The sequence below is a fragment of the Lepus europaeus genome, chromosome 5, assembly GCF_033115175.1.
Source record: "Lepus europaeus isolate LE1 chromosome 5, mLepTim1.pri, whole genome shotgun sequence".
Classification (NCBI taxonomy): Eukaryota; Metazoa; Chordata; class Mammalia; order Lagomorpha; family Leporidae; genus Lepus; species Lepus europaeus.
The window spans coordinates 80065392-80085180 of record NC_084831.1 but is presented as its reverse complement, the minus strand read 5'-3'; the positions used below and the strand labels follow the sequence as shown (position 1 = coordinate 80085180).

At 39.8% G+C, this 19789-nt stretch overlaps 1 protein-coding gene across 1 annotated transcript in view; it reads right to left on the bottom strand.

Annotated features, from left to right (window-relative positions):
* The window catches only part of LOC133760835 (calcium-activated chloride channel regulator 4-like), a 35216-nt gene that overhangs the window by 3919 nt on the left and 11508 nt on the right, over nt 1–19789 (bottom strand). Inside the window, exons 7-12 of the mRNA XM_062193429.1 lie at nt 18851–19078; nt 10146–10323; nt 8648–8754; nt 6725–6940; nt 5784–6051; nt 2723–2893 (exon numbers count right to left, since the gene is read on the bottom strand). Of these exons, the coding sequence (XP_062049413.1) occupies nt 2723–2893; nt 5784–6051; nt 6725–6940; nt 8648–8754; nt 10146–10323; nt 18851–19078 (1168 nt within the window). The remainder of the gene's footprint in view (nt 1–2722; nt 2894–5783; nt 6052–6724; nt 6941–8647; nt 8755–10145; nt 10324–18850; nt 19079–19789) is intronic.

The following is a 19789-nucleotide window of genomic DNA, read 5'->3' as shown; positions in this document are numbered from 1 at the left end:
TCTTGTTGGAGTGATCTTTTAATCATTGTATAGTGTCCTTCTATGTATCTTTTAATAGTTTTTGTGTTAATATCTGTTTTGTTTGATTATAAGAGTGGCCACACCAGCTCTTGTTTGATTTCTGTTAGCATGGGTTATCTTTTTCTACCCTTTCACTTTCAGTTTCCATGTGTCTTTGTTGATAAGAAGTGTTTTTTGTAGGCAGCAAATAGATGGGCTTTCTTTTTTAATACATTCGGCCAGTCTATGAATTTTAACTGGGGAATTGATACCATTTACATTCTGTGTGACTAGTGTGAAGTACTGACTTTTCCCTGCCATATTTGTAAATAGTACTATTTGTGTATTTTGGATTTCATTTGTTCTTTTGCTGGATTATTTTCTGCATTCATCTTCTTTTGTAATGATGTTCCTGTTTCTGTGTATAGCACATCCTTGAGCATCTTTTGTAAGGCTGGGTGAATAGTTACAAATTCTTTCAATTTCTGCTTGTTTCTGAAGATCCTTATTTCTCCTTCATTCATAAATGAGAGTTTTGCAGGGTAGAGTATTCTGGGTTGACATTTTTTTTTTCCTCTTAGGACTTAGACTATGTCTTGCCAATGTCTCCTTGCCTGTAGGGTTTGTGATGAGGATTGCAGAGTGAATTTATTTGGATTTCCTCTGAAGGTGATTTGTTGTTTCCTCATGCACATTTGAAGATCTTTTTTTGTTTGTTTGTTTGTTTCACTGAGGTGAGTTTTGCTATTATGTGTCTTGGTGAAGTTCTTTTCTGGTCATGTCTTGGGAGTTCTGTGTACTTCTTGCGCTTGGATGTCTCTTTCATTCTCTATTTTGGGGATGTCCTCTGTTATTATTTCATTAACAAGGCCTTCTAATTCTTTTTCTCTTTCCAAACCTTCTGGAATTCCTAGGATCCATAAGTTGGGTTGTTTGATAGAATTTTGTAAATATCCAGCTGTGATTTGTTAAGACTTTTCTCTGCATTTTTTATTTGATCTATTGAATTCTTCATTTCTAGAATTTCATTACTTTTTAATATAATAATTAATAATAATTAATAATAATTAATAATTTAATAATTTCATTATTTTATTTTGATTACTTCTAAGTAATCTGACTATTAATTTTCTGAATTCCTTTCCTGGTATACCCTCTATTTCTTCTTCTTCAGCTGCCATTATAGAAGACTTATACTGTTCAACTGGGGACATCATATAGTCTTCCTTATTCTTATTCAGGAACTTTCCTATGTTTTTCAGCATTTCTGGTTGATTTTACCTTTAATTTGTGACTTTCTGCCTATGGTGCAATTTCCCTCTGCTCTGAGCTGCTATGTGTCTGTGCGTTGCAAGTGGGAGCACACAGCCTCGTCTCCTGGATCCCTGTTTACTTCTAGAACATGATGGAGTGCACCAGAGCTTTGGTGCACTAAGCCCCGCCTACTGGGGCCAGGCTTGCTTCTCACTGGTTCATGAAATGAGCTGAAGTTTTTGATGTTTAAGAATACTCCTTTGGGCCGGTGCTGTGGCACACTAGGTTAATCCTCTGCCTGTGGAGCCGGCATCCCATATGGATGCTGGGTCTGGTCCTGGTTGCTCCTCTTCCAGTCCAGCTCTCTGCTGTGGCCCGGGAGGGCAGTGGAGGATGGCCCAAGTGCTTGGGCCCCTGTGCCCACATGGGATACCAGGAGGAGGCACCTGGCTCCTGGTTTGGATCGGCGCAGCTCCAGCCATTGCGGCCATTTGGGGAGTGAACCACCAGAAGAAAAACCTTTCTGTCTCTCTCTCACTGACTGTAACTCTACCTGTCAAATAAATAAATAAATAAAATCTTTTAAAAAAGACTACTTGTTGTACAGCTTGTGTGGTGGGGAGGAAAGCACTCTGAACTGTAGTGATCTTTTATCCTGGGTGGGGGATGTAGTGAGATGACCCCCGCAATTGATGGGTGTGTGCACAAGAGGCAAAGGTGGCAGCATCCTGCTTATACTTGAAAATGTAAACTATCAATATGGCTTCTCCCTGCCAGCTGTAGGTCTGGCTCGGGGAGGTGGGAGACATAAATGGGCCAGGGCATGCCTGATCTCTCTGCTTGTTACCCTGTAATTTTCTCCTTCATCTCACCTGGAGCTTCAAACGCAGTTTGCCAAGCTCTGTCGCCCGCTGCATTCCACAGCTCCATGGACGCATGACCTCTCACCTTGTTCACTGGAGGGGGTGGCACCGATCTCCTTGTTCAGTGTTTCTGCTGCACCTTTGTTGCACCTTCACAGTGCCTCCACCACTACCACTACCCCTTTCTGTTAGCTCCTACCTTGTGAATCTACCCTTCTCTGCTGGACTCCTGGGCTTCTCTGTGTGAACTTACTGCAACTCCGTTGCCAGCTTGTAACCCCTTTGCTTGTTAACTATCTATTTTGCTCCACGGGACTTGGAAAGTCCTATTGTTATACTGCCATGTTGGCCCCTCCCCTGTTATACCGTAACTGATTATCCCAGTTGATGTGGATGGGGCTCAGCCAATCAACTGAAGGATTTAAGTACAAAAAGAGAAGAAATAGTGCCTCAAGACTGTGACATAGAAATCCTGAGTTCCCAGGATGCTGATATGCCCTATAAGTGTCAAGTTCAAGACTTTACCATTCGGTTGAAACTTAATGGTATCAAATGACAACATTCATCAAGCTTTCACTGGGTTCCAGATATCATGAGTTACTCACCGTCTACTACCCAGCCTGGTATATACATGGCTCTGTTCAATGGACGCCGTAAGCTTCGGGTTGCAGAGTTGGTTCCTCCATGAGCCCATACTTTCAAGCTGTATCTGCCATTTTCTGTATAATTTGTAAAATACCTGGAGTAGACCCCATCATCCTTGAAAGCATCAGCACCTTGTTATAGAAATGAAGGGAACACATTATTACTATAAATAAAAGATACGTTTATAAACTTCCCAAGACAAGCATTGGCCTTTATAAACATATTCTCTAGATTACACTCAATAGTTTGGGACTGACCCTTTGGTGAATGTTTCCATTATGCTCTGCCAAACAACACGTTGTTGAATTGCTATCTTTGGGTTATTTTGATATTTGTAGTATTATCTGTGTAACATGCATTGATGTTTCTATATTTACTATATATATTTACTATATAGTTCTATATTTACTATATATATACATATATGTGTATATATGTATATATATGTGTGTATATATATATATATATATAAACGCCTCACCATTCTATCTCTTATGAAATTACATTCAGATTATTTTGGCACTCTTCTTACCGTTTCTCTACCAGGTTACATTATGTAAACATCATAATTGTGTCATCCCTCTGTCTACATCAAGGTCTCCCACTAAGGAAAAAGTATCTTTCTGTACAATTTAATTTTCATTATAGTCAACTAAAATACTTATTTGGTATTATTTCAACAGCTCTTTTTTTTCCTTCATTTCTCAGCTTTTGCTTTTCAAATCTGTTAACTTCCTGGTCTGACAATGGAAAATTCCATTTGTTATTAGAATAAATACTTGAGGGAGCTCAGGAATTTTATATCATATGTCTACTTTTTTTTAAAAAATATATTTTATTTATTTATTTTAGAGGTAGAGTTACAGACAGTGAGAGGGAGAGACAGACAGAGAGGTCTTCCTTCTGTTGGTTCACTCCCCATATGGTCGCAACAGCCAGAGCTGCACTGTTCCGAAGCCTGGGAGACAGGTCCTTCTTCCTGGTCTCCCACGCCGGTGCAGGGGCCCAGTGACTTGGGTCATCTTCCACTTCTTTCCCAGGCCATAGCAGAGAGCTAGATTGGAAGAGGGGCAGCCAGGACTAGAACTGGCACCCATATGGGATGCGAGCACCGCAGGCAGAGGATTAACCTACTGTGCCACAGCGCCAGTCCCCATATGTCTACTTTTTAATATCACTGCTATTTGAATCACCTGTTAAATTGCAAACACATTCTCTAGGGATTTTAATCCTCTCAGACAAAAGATCTGAAAGAAAGTTTGTTAGACCAGCAGCACCTACAATTTCCTAGATTTCCTAGGGAAGGTCCCCACATTTCTCTTTTTTAACAAACTCTCCAAATCATCACTTTTATACTGAACTTTGTAAATGCCTGCTCTGAGCCACTGTTAATCATCAATAACTTTTTCAGTAAAGACATTCCATGGGGGGGGCCAGTGGCTTGGCTCACTTGGCTAATCCTCTGCCTGTGGCACTGGCATCTCATATGGGCACCGGGTTCTAGTCCCTGCTGCTCCTTTTCCAGTCCAGCTCTCTGCTGTGGCCAGGGAAGGCAGTGGAGGATGGCCCAAGTGCTTGGGCACCTGCACCCACATGGGAGACCACATGGCTCCTAGCTTCTGATTGGCGTAGTCCGGCTGTAGTGGCCATTTGAGGGGGTGAACCAATGGAAGGAAGACCTTTCTCTCTGTCTCTCTAACTCTACCTGTCTGGAAAAAAAAAAAAAAAAAAGACATTCCATGGGGCCGGTGCGGTGCTGTGGTGTAGTGGGTGAGGCCACCGCCTGCAGTGCCGGCATCCCATACTGGCACCGGTTCTAGTCCCAGCTGCTCCACTTCCGATCCAGCTCTCTGCTATGGCCTGGGAAAGCAGTGGAGATAGCCCATGTCCTTGAGCCCCTGTACCCATGTAGGGGACCCAGAGGGAGCTCCTGATTCCTGCCTTCAGATTGGCACAGAACCAGCCGTTGTGGCCAATTAGGGAGTGAACCAGCGGATGGAGGGTCTTTCTCTCTCTCTTTCTGCCTCTCCTTCTATCTCTGTATAACTCTGATTTTCAAATAAATAAAAAAATCTTTAAAAAAGACATTCCAAATTAGCTTACTAGTCATCTGGCAAAATGCTGAGAAATGAAATAAGATGCAGTAAGTTTTAAACGATTTTGTGGAAAAAGAAGAGGCTGGGGATAGTTGTGGAACTGTTATTATATCTGCAGAAGGCATTAAGGTATACCAAAGGACAATTTGCTCTTCTTGGTTTTTCTCAGGGTTAACTCAGATTAAGATGGAATTATAATATGACTTAATAATCTATATTGCAAAAGATAATAATGTAATAATTCAGACGTCTATCAACTTGGCTATTTCCTTGTTCACTGACTCCCAACAGAAGGTTCATTTCCTGGAACAATCCATAGTCTGAGAGAAAGGTCATTCAGCACCATTCTTCCAATAGACCAAGGACACAGAGCATGGCCAGGTCTGTCTCTTGATTCCTGCCAGTCAGGCCTGGTGTCTGATGCCCAAGCCATGATCCCTCCTCTGTCATAGTGGTTCTAGCTTACCTGGGCCTCAGTTCTCAGACAATATTTGTGTTTCGTTCCATCTGTTGGGAATCACACTTGCTTCTCTCCTTTTCTGTGCCAGGGGCCCGAGATCTACCACTTGACTGCATCTGACTGCTTGAGCTTCACCCTCTGCCCAGACTTTCTAGACAATGCCCCCCTGAGAAAAACTCTTGCCCAGACTTCTTGATGCTGTTCTCAACCTCCTGAATGAGACCTTCCTAAGCTGGTGACAGACACTGGCTGTGTAGGTGCCAAACAATAGTGATGACAATAAACTGTATTTGCTGAGTGTGTGAGACAATGTGCTATTTCGTTTCCAGGTGTCACCTGGATAGAATTCCCTGCTGGCCTGTTATTCTTCCTTAATCTAAATAAGTTCTTCATGTGCCTGTGCTATTGCCCACAATGCCACTAGGGCGCACAACACAGACTTATTTACAAAACCCTGTGTATTACCTGCACCATTATCCAAAAGTTGCAAAACTTTTGTGTTCCCACTATTAGATTCAATGACAGCAGTCACATTGGCTCCAAGAACGGGTGCATAGCCTTGAAGGACTTCTGCATAAACAATCATTGGGCTGGGAAAGATGTTGTTGTCTTTATTCATCTTAGCGTTCGCTGTGATTGGAGGTACAGAAGAATTTGCTGCCCGAGAAGTTACTGTGATAGTTAATGTTTCTGAGTCTGCTGTGGCCTGAGCACTGTAAGTCCAAAGGCCTACCTAAAAATTTCAATGAAAACATAGTAAGTATCCGTTGTCAAGTTCTTTTCTGGGTTTTCTATGCATGTCTAGAACAAATCTATGCATGTGTAGAATAAAGAAGCAGGCTTCTTTATTGTTTTGTTTTTTTGTTTGTTTGTTTTTGGTTTTTTTTTTAGGGTTACTAAGGTAAATGAATAAGAGTTGAGCCAGTTCAGACAGGGCGCTCTAGCTTTATCATTTGTGGTGTGTACACTTTTCAATGTCTCAACTGAAAAAAATAACTTTTGGAATGTTTGCCTTGGTTTTGGTCCCATTCTTTGACCTCAGAATCCACAGATTCTATGACTCTGGTAGGGCTACTGAGGAAGGATGTTCCAGCTATTTGCACACCAAATTGCATGAACTCCTACCACATTCCCTCCGAAATGCTCTACTTATACTACCTATTCTTTTTTCCTACTGAAACATACCTTCTTTCTTCCTTTACCTGATGTCATAATTATCAAGATTACTATTTCCTATTTCTTATCTAACTCACTTTGTTTCTGCTCAATCACTGAGCATTGAAAGTGCATTGGATATTATCTTAATTTTAAAAATGATGCAGTCATTGGAATTTACAATTACAATATTAAACAGTTTATTTTTAGTTAAAGAAATTTCAGAGGAAATATAAAAGATGATTGCTTACCTTTGCAGTTCCTGGTACACTGAGATAGGCCATTTTGGAGTTAGAATCCACTGTGAAAGTCTTCATTAGTGTTCCACTGGGATCCCAGAGAGAAATGTCGGGAATCTGCTTGTTCCATGTAATGAGAAAGAATGTGTCTTTCCCCACTGTGCTATCAATAATTACAGTGTCATTCATCCAGGAACTACTGTTCAGTGTTAATCCCTTACTTTCAAGCTGTTCAAAAATATATTTAAAAATTAATGACTGCAGAAGATAATTTTTTTCTTTTACAGTTATCTCTTAATTTGATTTGTGGCCTAAGAATAAGTTTTCATATGTGATATCATCTTAGGTTTGTGATCTCCCTGAAAGCTGAGTAGGATGTGAGAATTGTCAGTTAGCAACTGCGGAACACAGGATCTGAAGAAACAACAAGATTTAATAAAAGCCTTAGAGCAGAAGCATGGCTTTTACAGTTGAGTTTATGATCCTGTTATTTATTCAAAGTGATTGTGGCAAAAACTCAAGCAAACCTTTAGCACTAAAGGGTGCTACAACTCCAGAGAAGAATTAGCTGTTAGGTGGGTGTGTGCCTCTGTTTGTGTTAATCATCTTCATGATGATTTACCAGGTAGCGCTTTTTGATGGCTCAGTGATTGAGCAGAAACAAAGTGAGTTAGATAAGAAATAGGAAATCATTGATAGAAGCATCCAAAGATACTTTTTTTTTGCCAGGCAGACTTAGACAGTGAGAGAGAGAGACAGAGAGAAAAGTCTTCCTTCCGTTGGTTCACACACCCCCCCCCCCCCCCCAAATGGCCGCTACTGCCAGTGCGCTGTGCCAATCCCAAGCCAAGAGCTAGGCGCCTCCTGCTGGTCTCCCATGCGGGTGCAGGGCCCAAGCACTTGGGCCATCCTCCACTGCCTTCCCAGGCCACAGCAGAGAGCTGGACTGGAAGAGGAGCAACCTAGACAGAACCGGTGCCCCAAACGGGACTAGAACCCAGAGTACCGGCGCCACAGGCAGAGGATTAGCCTAGTGAGCCGCACCGCCAGCCCAAAGATACTGTTTCATTACAGTGAAGGGTGAGGAAATCTGGGACCATGGGACTTTTTAAAAAATGCACTCAGATCGGGACCAGTGCTGTGGCGTAGTGGGTAAAAATGTCTCCTGCTGTGCCAGCATATCATTTGGGCACCGGTTTGAGTCCCAGCTGCTTCACTTCCAATCTAGCTGTCTGCCATAGCCTGGGTAACAAGTAGAAGAAGATGGCCCAAGTACTTGGGCCCCTGCACCCATGTGGGAGATCTGGAAGAAGCTCCTGGCTCCTGGCTTTGGATCAGTGCAGCTCTGGCTGTTGCTACCAATGGGAGTGTGAACCAGCAGATGGAAGACCTCTCTCTCTGCCTCTCTTTCTCTCTCGCTGTAACAATGACATTCAAATAAACAAATAAATCTTTAAATAAATGCACCCAGAAAAATATGTGCATAACTTTGGAAAAAAATATTTTTGTAATTAAAAATTTGTATTAACATAAAGACAACAGATTTCATGTATTTCATAGATATAATTTCAGTAAAATAGCCATACTTGTCTCCCTCACTCCCTTCCTCAAACTGTCCTCCTACTTACCTTTTTTGTTTTTTTTTAATTTTTGAAATAAATTGTTTTGTATTTTATATATACATTTTTTGATAGAAAATTTGGAACTATTAGGTTTGATGATATGTCTTAACACTATGGAAATATGGAAAGAAATAGTGTTTCTTCTATGTCACCACTTAATTTCCCCATGTCTAAAAATAATTTCTAGTTCAGATGGGTTTTGATTTTAATAAAATTTCACCTTGAGAAAACTAAAGATTCCAAAACTTAAAGGAAGCACATTTCTTAGCTATTGTAGACACAAACTTGAAAACACACAGAGGGGAACTCTGACCTGGAGCGACTTCTGGGAGAGATCAGCATTTTCTGATGTAAGGGCACCAAAAGCATCAATGAGGCCATTATTCTGAGCATTATCTGAAGCATAATAATGACTTCCTCCTAAAAGATAAATGTGTCATCACTTAGGTTGCTTTATAAAAAAAAAAATAAGTACTTATCACATTTTTGTGATTTTTGAATTAACAGCATAAGCAAAATCATCATTTAGTATGTGTTATTAAAATAGAGCAAAGTGCAATAGATGTAAAGATTAATTCTGAAATTCCATTTTAAAAAATGTTGTAACTAGGAAGTGTAAGGCTACTTAACACCTCAGTATCAGATTCTTAGCTAGCTTAAGTACATCAGAAAACCATTGACTATAAAAGAATATGTTAAGATTCTATGCATTTAACCATGCAGAATTTACACAGCTCTTTAGGGGAATTATTCGCTCTTGTTTATGATACCATTTGAACAGTCGGATTTCACATTTTCCAGCCAGAGTAGACCAGAAACACAAAATCTGAAAGATTAAAAACCTGCTCTGACAATACCTGGCAATGAGGAGAGAGGAAAATAGGGAAGCAATGGAGACAAGTCCAAAAAAAGTACTATTTTAGGAGGAATACTTAGAAATGAAATATATGTCACAATGGCCATGAATGCAGCTTGAAGCAACAGCTTGAAGCAACAACTAAGCCTTCAAAAGCAAGTTTCTATTTGACATCATTAAAACCAATAAATGCAAGAACTGACATTCATAAATTATGTATTCTTCATTATGTTCAAGAAGGCCTTGGAAACAGAATTGGTATTCATTACATTTGTGTATTTAAAAGAACAGCTGCTATAGTTAATATTTATGTAGAAATTTTATTGTAATTTAGTTCTATTCAACCTGAGTTTCTGTTACATTTTCTCACCCCACAGCCCCTGCTTTGGTCTTGTGGATAGAAAAATCTATGTTCTGGAATCGTGGGGTCACCATTCTCTCCATGTGCCTTGCATTGTCATTTCTTTTTTCCCCCTCTTCCTCATTTTTGTTTCATTTTTTAATATTATTTTTATTTTTTTCCTCACAACCTGCTCATTTTTATCATCCCTTTAATTTTTTTTCATTTTAACTTTTAATTCTCACCCTTTTTTCTTCTCAGAGAAATTCAATATGTTGAACAAGACCCAACTTAGAAGTCACCTAGTTTCTCATGCCTTCTTTCCCTTACTCCATACAATTCTGAGGGCATTCATATCTTCCTCTGTTCACACAAAACTTTACTTTTCTATATTCTCTCTGTTATAAAGCGATGTTATATGATTACGTGAATTGATTTCAGTTTTATTTGACTTTCCAACCATCCAGACTCTGAAGACCAGAACAGAGAATGGGTCTGGTTTGACTTTGGTCCCTACCCCTACTGAGTGGGAGCTTGAGAACAATTCTTCCATTGTCAGTCTCTACATTTACACATTGCCATTGAAGGCCTGGGGGTATATCGATCATGTTTTACCTGTTAAATTACTCATTTGTATTACAGATGCATCAGCAGATGGTCCCAAAGCAATAAAATGAATTATCGTCCCACTTTCTGTTACTTCATTAACACAACTGCTGGCAGTTGAGTCCTCCCCATCGGTCAGCAGCACTATTTCAGATCCATCTACTTCAGAATTTTGTTGTTTAAATACCTGTAAACATAATTTAGAACAGAGTTACCATCAGGTGCTTCAGATCAAATAGAATGACAGGAAATTATTTTTTAAAAAGTACAGAGAAAATGAACAAACATTGCAGAATAGAAGAGAGCGCTCCTGTTGTAGAATCATGGAAACTGCAATCAGCAGTTCCCAGGAAATCTTAAACACGAATTTTTTTCTTCACCCCTTGCTGCAGGGAATATTTACTTAAATGAAGTTAGGTTGGAGCAGGACTGTGGAAAACCCTGCAAAGACTAAATGAACTTGACATCCTGGAAAACTGAAGTCAACCAGTTACCCAAAAAGTAACTGCAGACTGTGAGGTTAAATATATTTCTGCCATCTTTGAATGGACTTACTCTGAGAAACCTTCCACGTATGAAATCTGCTGCACAAACAGCTAGATTCATCAAAAATCTACCTCAACCCTAATGATGAAAGTGTTTGATGTATTGCACAAGCAGATTTGACATATAGAAGTCCCTAATAAAACTGGTGTCAGAGAATAAATTGGCCACAATCAATATAATTTTTGCATATTTTGAGGCAAACAGTGAATATTACATATGTTTTAATATATGGGAAATGTACTATGGCATGAACTGAAATCAAACGGAAAAGTAGGGGCACACTTTTATATGTTTATGCCTTTTATATTTCACTCCCCAACTTCTCCCATACATTTAAGTATAAAACAAAGTTCCAAAGATGAAGGGAGATCTCTGTCCCTCACCTCTCCCTTTCCTGAGTTCAACTCATTCACTGAGCACTTGGAATGTGTCAGTCACTGCACTGTGATTCATCAGAAACAACATAGTCCCTGCTTTTGTGGAAAGAATTGAGAGCAATTTACTATTTACTGAGCTTTGTACAAGAACTGAAAAGATACAGAGATGAGCAATACACAATTAAAGTGCATGGCAAAATATTCTGTTGTTTGAGAGAACTAGAATGATATAATGTTACCATTCAGTGAGCACTTGAGATATGTTATCTATGTTGTACATTTAAAATTTAATACACATCCAAGCTTTTCAGTCTGCCTGCTGCCATCTTGATCACCTCCCTACAATTCATACATACAACCAGAGTCACCTTTCTGAAACATAAATTGATTGTCATGCTCTGATGCTTTTTACCTATTAATAGCTTTTTGTGTTGCTTAAAATACAATCCTCTTATCATTTTTGAATCTTTGAAAGATTTAGATGTTTTCTACCTCTCCAGCCATGTTTCTTTCCCTCTCATTTACCAAACCCCATGCCAGTAGCTTTACCATTGTTAGAACAATCCAGTCCCCAGGCCCCCCCCCCTTAATAAGGAACATTATATTTTTCCTTTCTGCCTGAACACTGAGCTCTTTCTCATTCTCTAACTCAGCTTGAATGTCACCCTTCAGAGCAGGCCTCAGGGGCTTCCCTATCTTAAGCAATTCCCCTCTGTGCCCATTACTCCTTATCACATCTCCCTGCTTGTTCCTTCACAACACTGTCTCCATTGCCTGCAACAACTGCTTCTGTTACCTAGGCTTCATCTGTTTCCCACTGGTACAGCATGCACAGAAGAGCAGAGGAAATTTCCTTGGCACAGAGCAGACAGCCAATAAATAGATGCTGAGTAAATTTGAACATGAAGAACTCCATGTGTTAGTTTTCAATATTCTGTTTTACCAATAAGGTAATTGAAGACTAGGAAGGTTGCTGGAGCTCCAAGATGGCGGGATAGGAAGGGAGCACAATGATAGTCTGGGAAAAGATACTTTAATAAAAGTGGAGATCCTGTAGTTTCATGGAAGAGTTAGGGAAAAAACTGCAGAGGAAACTCTTCCAGAACTAGTGGGACACAATGGACCTATGTGGAGGGCACGGGCACCCATGGCTTGGGACCCCAGTCACTAAGTCTACACACCAGCACTAGAAAGGGAGGTGAGGTAAAACCTCAGTAGCCCAAGACACTGGCAGGGAAGTGGCAGGAAGGGCCTAGAGGGAATGAGGCCTGAAAGCCCGTGGGGGAAAGTTCACCAGGCTAACTAGAGGAGAGAAAAAAAAATAAAAGGGACTGGTATGGACATGATTCTCTCTCCACTCACCTTAGAAAGGCAAAGAGCAGGCGCCATTTTGGACATACGTAAAAGCTGTGCCACCTCTGGGCTGCGCCCGCCCCCAGCCAAGCAGAAAAACCTAACTCTGGTGGGGAGAAATAACAGCAGGTTAAGGCCTAGTGAATGTGTGGAGCTGATGAACTAAGACTGTGAAAAAAAAACAAACAAACAAACAATGAGGGTGTGTGAGAGAACTCACGGAGTGCCTGAGATGCCACAAACTTGGCAACCTTGGCAACCCGGTGGGAGATTGTAGGGGACTGAGGACTGCAGAGATTCTTTGTGTGGTCCTTGGGACAGAACAGACGAATATTATACCCACAGGGGCCAGAGCTCCGACACTGACTGCCTTCAAGGAGAATAGCTCAGCTGTGCAGAATTACTTCCCTTCTGAATAAAAAAGAGAGAGAGAGAGAGAGAGAAGATTTACCATGCTAAACCTAGGTGTGTCACCTTTGGCACACCCTTAACCCTGAAGCACTGAACAGAGCTCTCTGGCCACATCCATCACAATCCTCTAAGGATCCATCAAAAGCAGACAGTCCACTTAATCTAGAATCATAGTATAATGAGAAAAGCCACCACAGTGAGGAAAAAAAAAAGAAGAAACCAAAGAATATCTCCACAATGCCAAGAAACAAATGCAGAAACCAAGGAAACATGAACAAGAAAGACATTATGATACCGCCAAATGAACAAGATGCCCCAATTCAAGATTATGAAGATGAAGAGATAGAGGAAATGCAAGATATGGATTTCAAAAAATTTATGATAAGAACATTTAGAAGTTCTCAAAAACAAATTCTTGAACTACAGAAATCCTTACTGGACAGGGTAGAAAATCTCACTTGTGAAAATGAAATCTTAAGGAAGAATCAAAATGAAATGAAGAAACTAGTAGAACATGAAATTGTGATAGTGAAGAGAAATCAAAATGAAATGAAGAACTCAATAGATCAAATGACAAATGCATTAGAGAGCCTTAAAAACAGAATGAGTGAAGCAAAAGAGAGAATATTGGACTTAGAAAACAGAGCACAGGAAAGTATACAGTCAAACCAAAGAAAAGAAGAGGAAATTAGAAATCTAAAAAATATTGTAGGGAATCTACAGGATACTATTAAAAAAAACCAATATTCAGGTTCTAGGAGTTCCTGAAGGCATGGAGAAAGAGAAAGGATTAGAAGGCCTTTTTAGTGAGATACTAGCAGAAAAATTCCCAGGTTTTGAGAAGGACAGGGACATCCAAGTACAGGAAGCTCATAGAACCCCTAATAAACATGACCAAAAGAGATCCTCACCATGACACGTTGTAATCAAACTCACCACAGTGAAACAGAAAGAAAAGATTCTAAAATATGCAAGAGAGAAACATCAGATTACTCTCAGAGGATCTCCAATTAGACTCACAGTAGACTTCTTATCAGAAACCCTACAGGCTAGGAGGGAATGATGAGATATAGCCCAGGTACTAAGAGAGAAAAACTGCCAGTCTAGAATATTATATCCTGCAAAGCTCTCATTTGTGAATGAAGGTGAAATGAAGACCTTTCATAACAAACAGAAATTGAAAGAATTTGTCGCCACTCACCCAGCCCTGCAAAAGATGCTTAAAGATGTGTTACACACAGAAACACAGAAGCACAGTCACCAATATGAAAGAAGGTAAAGGAAGAAAACCTCCCAGTAAAAGATCACAGGAAGCTCAAAGCATATATTAGAAATATCTTTGGGAAAATGACAGGGCAAAATTAATGGCTTCAACTCTCCAATAAAAGACACAGACTGGCTGAATGGATTAAGGAACAAAACCCATCTGTTTTTTGCTTACCAGAAACACATCTTTCCAACAAAGATGCATGCAGACTGAAAGTGAAAGTTTGGAAAAAGATATTGAATGCCAACAGAAACCAAAAAAGAGCTGGTTTAGCCATATTAATATCAGACAGAATAAACTTTAACACAAAAACTGTTAAGAGAGACAAAGAGGGGCACTATATAGTGTATAAAGGTTCAATTCAACAGGAAGATGTAACTATTATAAATGTATATGCACCTAATTACAAGACATTGGTTTATTTAAAAGACTTGTTAAGGGACTTAAAGGGAGACTTAGACTCCAATACAATAGTACTGGGGGACTTCAATACTCCACTCTCAGAAAGAGACAGATCAACAGGACAGAAGATCAACAAGGAAACAGCAGATTTAATTGACAATATAGCCCAAATGGGTCTAACAGATATCTAAAGAACTTTCAATCCTACATATAAAGAATTTACATTCTTCTCAGCAGTACATGGAACCTACTCTAGGATTGATCACATACTAGGCCATAAAGCAAGTCTCAGCAAATTTAAAAGAATTAGAATCATACCATGCAGCTTCTCAGACCACAGTGGAATGAAGTTGGAAATTAGCAACTCAGAAATCCCTAGAGCATATGCAAACACATGGAGACTGAACAGCATGCTCCTGAATGAATGCTGGATCATAGAAGAAGTCAAGATAGAAATCAAAAACTTTCTGGAAGTAAATGAGGATAACAACACAACATACCAAAACTTATGGGATACAGCAAAAGCAGTTTCAAGAGGAAAGTTTATAGCAATAGGTGCCTACATCAAGAAATTGGAAAGGCACCAAATAAATGAGCTTTCAATGCAGCTCAAGGATCTAGAAAATCTGCAGCAAACCAGACCCAAAACTAGTAGAAGAGAAATAATTAAAATCAGAGAAGAAATCAATAGGATTGAATCCAAAAAACGTTACAAAAGATCAGCCAAATGAAGTACTTTTTTTTTGAAAAAAGAAACAAAATTGACATACCATTGGCCCAACTAACTAAAAAAAGAAGAGAAAAGACCCAAATCAATAGAATCAGAGATGAAAAAGGAAACGTAACAACAGACACCACAGAAATAAAAAGAATCATCAGAAATTACTACAAGAGTTGTATGACAGCAAACAGGGAAATCTATCAGAAATGGATAGATTCCTGGACACATACAACCTACCTAAATTGAACCAGGAAGACATAGAAAACCTAAACAGACCCATAACTGACACAGAAATTGAAACAGTAATAAAGGCCCTCCCAACAAAGAAAAGCCCATGACCAGATGGATTCACTGCTGAATTCTACCAGACATTTAAAGAAGAACTAACTCCAATTCTTCTCAAACTTCAGAGCAATCAAAAAAGAGGGAATCCTCCCAAATTCTTTCTATGAAGCCAGCATCACCTTAATTCCTAAGCCAGAAAAAGATGCAGCATTGAAAGAGAATTACAGACCAATATCCCTGATGAACATAGACACAACAATCCTCAATAAAATTCTGGCCAATAGAATGCAACAACACATCAGAAAGATCATCCACCCAGACCAAGTGGGATTTATCCCTGGTATGTAGGGATGGTTCAATGTTCGCAAATCAGTCAATATGATACACATTAACACAACAACAACATTAACAAACTGCAGAAGAAAAACCATATGATTATCTCAGTAGATGCAGAGAAAGCATTCGATAAAATTCAACACCCTTTCATGATGAACACTCCAAGCAAATTGGGTATAGAAGGAACATTCCTCAATACAGTCAAAGCAATTTATGAAAAACCCATGGCCAGCATTCTATTGAATGGGGAAAAGTTGGAAGCATTTCCACTGAGATCTGGTACCAGACAGGGATGCCCACTCTCACCACTGCTCTTCAATATAGTTCTGGAAGTTTTAGCCAGAGCTATTAGGCAAGAAAAAGAAATTAAAGGGATACAAATTGGGAAGGAAGAACTCAAACTATCCCTCTTTGCAGATGATATGATTCTTTATTTAGGGGACCCAAAGAACTCTACTAAGAGACTATTGGAACTCATAGACAAGTTTGGCAAAGTAGCAGGATATAAAATCAATGCACAAAAATCAACAGCCTTTGTATACACAGGCAATGCCATGGCTGAGAAAGAATTTCTAAGATCAATCCCATTCACAGTATCCACAAAAACAATCAAATACCTTGGCATAAACTTAACCAAGTATGTCAAAGAATCAAAGGTATCACATAAACAAGACTAGTGTCTGCTAACACTAATGGATAGAATTAAAAAGGAGAGAATGATCCAGCATGGGAAGCGGCATACACAGCAGACTCATAGAATGGCAGATGTCCTAAACAGCACTCTGGCCTCAGAATCAGCCCTTAAGGCATTCGGATCTGGCTGAAGAGCCCATGAGAGTATTTTAGGCATAGAAATCAAGACACTCTGGCAAAAAAAAAAAAAAAACTAAATGAAAGATCTCTGTGAGTGAGATCCCAGTGGAAAGAACGGGCCATCAAAGAAGGAGGTACCTTTCTCTGAAGGGAGGAGAGAACTTCCACTTTGATTATGACCTTGTCTAAATATGATCAGAGTCAGTGAACTCAAAAGGCTTCCATAGCCTTGGCAACTCATGCCAAGAGCCTCGGGTGATTACTGATGCCATAAACAAGAGTGTCAAATTGTTAAGTCACCAACAGGAGTCACTGTGCACTTACTCCTCATGTAGGATCTCTGTCCTTAATGTGTTGTTCAATGTGAATTAATGCTAGAACTAGTACTCAAACAGTACTTTACACTTTGTGTTTCTGTGTGGTTGGAAACTGTTTAAATCTTTACTTAATATATACTAAATTGATCTCCTGTATATAAAGAGAATTGAAAATTAATCTTGATGTGAATGGAATGGGAGGGGGAGCGGGAGATGGGAGGGTTGTGGATGGGAGGGAAGTTATTCGGGGGGAAAAAGCCACTGTAATCCATAAGCTGTACTTTGGAAATTTATATTTGTTAAATAAAAGTAAAAAAAAAAGACTTGGAAGGTGAAGAATTTTGATTAGACTCACAAAGCTAATGAGTGACAACTGTAGTTTGAATACAGGCCTTTGGGTTACAAACCTATACCAGATTGTCATTCAATTCATAAAAGAGAGAGATTCAATGGAGTTGGGGAGAGCAGGCAAAGCTCTATGAAGGTGAAAGGCTCTAAATAGTCAGTAGACATTTACCATGCAAAGATGGTGAAGAAGGCATCATTGTAGGCTGAGGAATGCATGGGAAAGGGATGGAACTGTCAGTACTCAGCATGGAGAACAACCCGTGTGGCATTGGTTGGAGGATGGGACATCCAAAGGGGAGAACTGAGAGAAATGGCTAAAAAGATCAATAAGGGCACTTTTATTAGGAGATAGGAGACATTAGAATAACTTCAGACTGAGGCATTCAGACGTAACTTTATAGACTGTGAAGGGACAGAGATTTCTAATCAGAAAAATGATGTAATTGTTATCAATGATGAGTTCGGATGATCACTGAATAAAAAGAAGATTTTTTTAAATTTATTTATTTTTGACAGGCAGAGTGGACAGTGAGAGAGACAGAGAGAAAGGTCTTCCTTTGCCATTGGTTCACCCTCCAATGGCCGCCACCGCTGGTGCCCTGCAGCCGGCGCACCGCGCTGATCTGAAGGCAGGAGCCAGGTGCTTCTCCTGGTCTCCCATGAGGTGCAGGGCCCAAGCACTTGGGCCATCCTCCACTGTACTCCCTGGCCACAGCAGAGAGCTGGCCCGGAAGAGAGGGCAACCGGGACAGAATCCGGCGCCCCAACCGGGACTAGAACCCGGTGTGTGGGCGCTACTAGGCGGAGGATTAGCCTGTTGAGCCATGGCGCCAGCCAAAAAGAAGATTATTAGTCACATTTATACATTATACAGTTACTCTATCATACAGTAGATATTGCTGTCAGTATATAAATATAACGTTTCACCTAGTTCTCATAATAATTATATGAGGTAGAAATTCCTATTTTCTATTTTTTAATAGATAATGTACAGAGACTCCAAAGAGACTAAGGAGTTTCTTATGATACAATGAGTGAGTAGCAGGTCCACTACTCTGGTGTCAAAGTTCATGCTGTAATTCATGTAGCTTATCATGGGCATGACCAACAGTTCTTGCTGTATCTGCTATTTAAAACACCAGCTTGCCCTGGCTGAATGTCACAGAAACTAAAATGAGGACTAGTTCAAAGTGCAATAATTCCATATAACTACCTTCACTGTCTCAAAGTTAATGACTTCTATATCCATGTTTGTTTATTGTTTTAACTGACACTTATTTAGCACCAGCTATAACATAACAAGACAGCAGTGTCCCAGACCTCAGTGGACTTACAGTCTAGTGGCTCTTTCACTTATTCACCCACAGTTCATTCATTTCAGTTCACTAGAAAATGGTCAAGTGATATTTTTTTCGGTGTGTTTTATCCTGGACTTCTTAGGAATAATTATGTGAAAATTAGGCAGCAGGTGTGTTCAGCAGTACTTAACATAAAACATCTGGAAACAAGGAACAGTCTGTCTGCAGCATAGTTTTTACCTGATATGCAGCTCTAATTCCCAGGCAGATCTGAGTTCCTCCGGCAGCCACTGTAGGCAAGCTCTGCAACAACATGTCCCTTTCACTGCTGCTTTTTATCTGGATTAGTTGACTTTTAATAGTGGCAGTACTATCAAAGTGAACCATCCCCACCCAGGATCCACTTTCCACAACCTGCAGCAGGAAATATTTTGCTGCTTGATTCATTCGATTTAGGCGATCGTAATTCTGATGGGAAAAAAAGACAAGAAAAATGGTCAAGTGGTTTTAACAGGACAATGTGAGTGCATAAAATTTATTGGTAAGGATTCTATTTGAATATTAATTGGTATTACTAAAGAAAGCATTTTGTTTCAAAATTTAAATACATAAATATGTGTATTATGGGACACATATAAGACAGTTTAAGAACACAAACCATAACCAGAACTGACTATTGACTGCTGAACAACCAAGTTAGAGCTCGAAGGGTAGGGTGGAGATTGAGTTGGCAATGTAGGTCATGATTCACATCTTATATGATCTGTACCTGTTCTTCTAAGATGAAATCATAGCCTAGAGTTTCAAATCTAGCCAGACTATCTCATATTCTAACCAAAGAATGCAATTGCCACATTAATTGAGGACTAGACTACCCAAAAGGTGACAAGTGCCCAAACAGCAGGTAAATTCTGAGAGACCCAGTCTCTACTTCACTTTCTCTTTTTCACTCCTAACCTCTCCCAACCACTTCTTCACCAGAGGGTTGGAGCTGGAATTGGCTCTTTGGTCACCCACCAGGACTCACATCCCTCTTTCCTAGGTGATTGCCCAGGCTCTGTAGCACTTATACACATAGGTCTTCTCCAGTACCTCATCACTACATTGGTCTATAGTGCTTCCCCCAAACCACACGCAAATTTCCCTCTGATCTCCCTGACTAAACCCCTGTATCCCCAT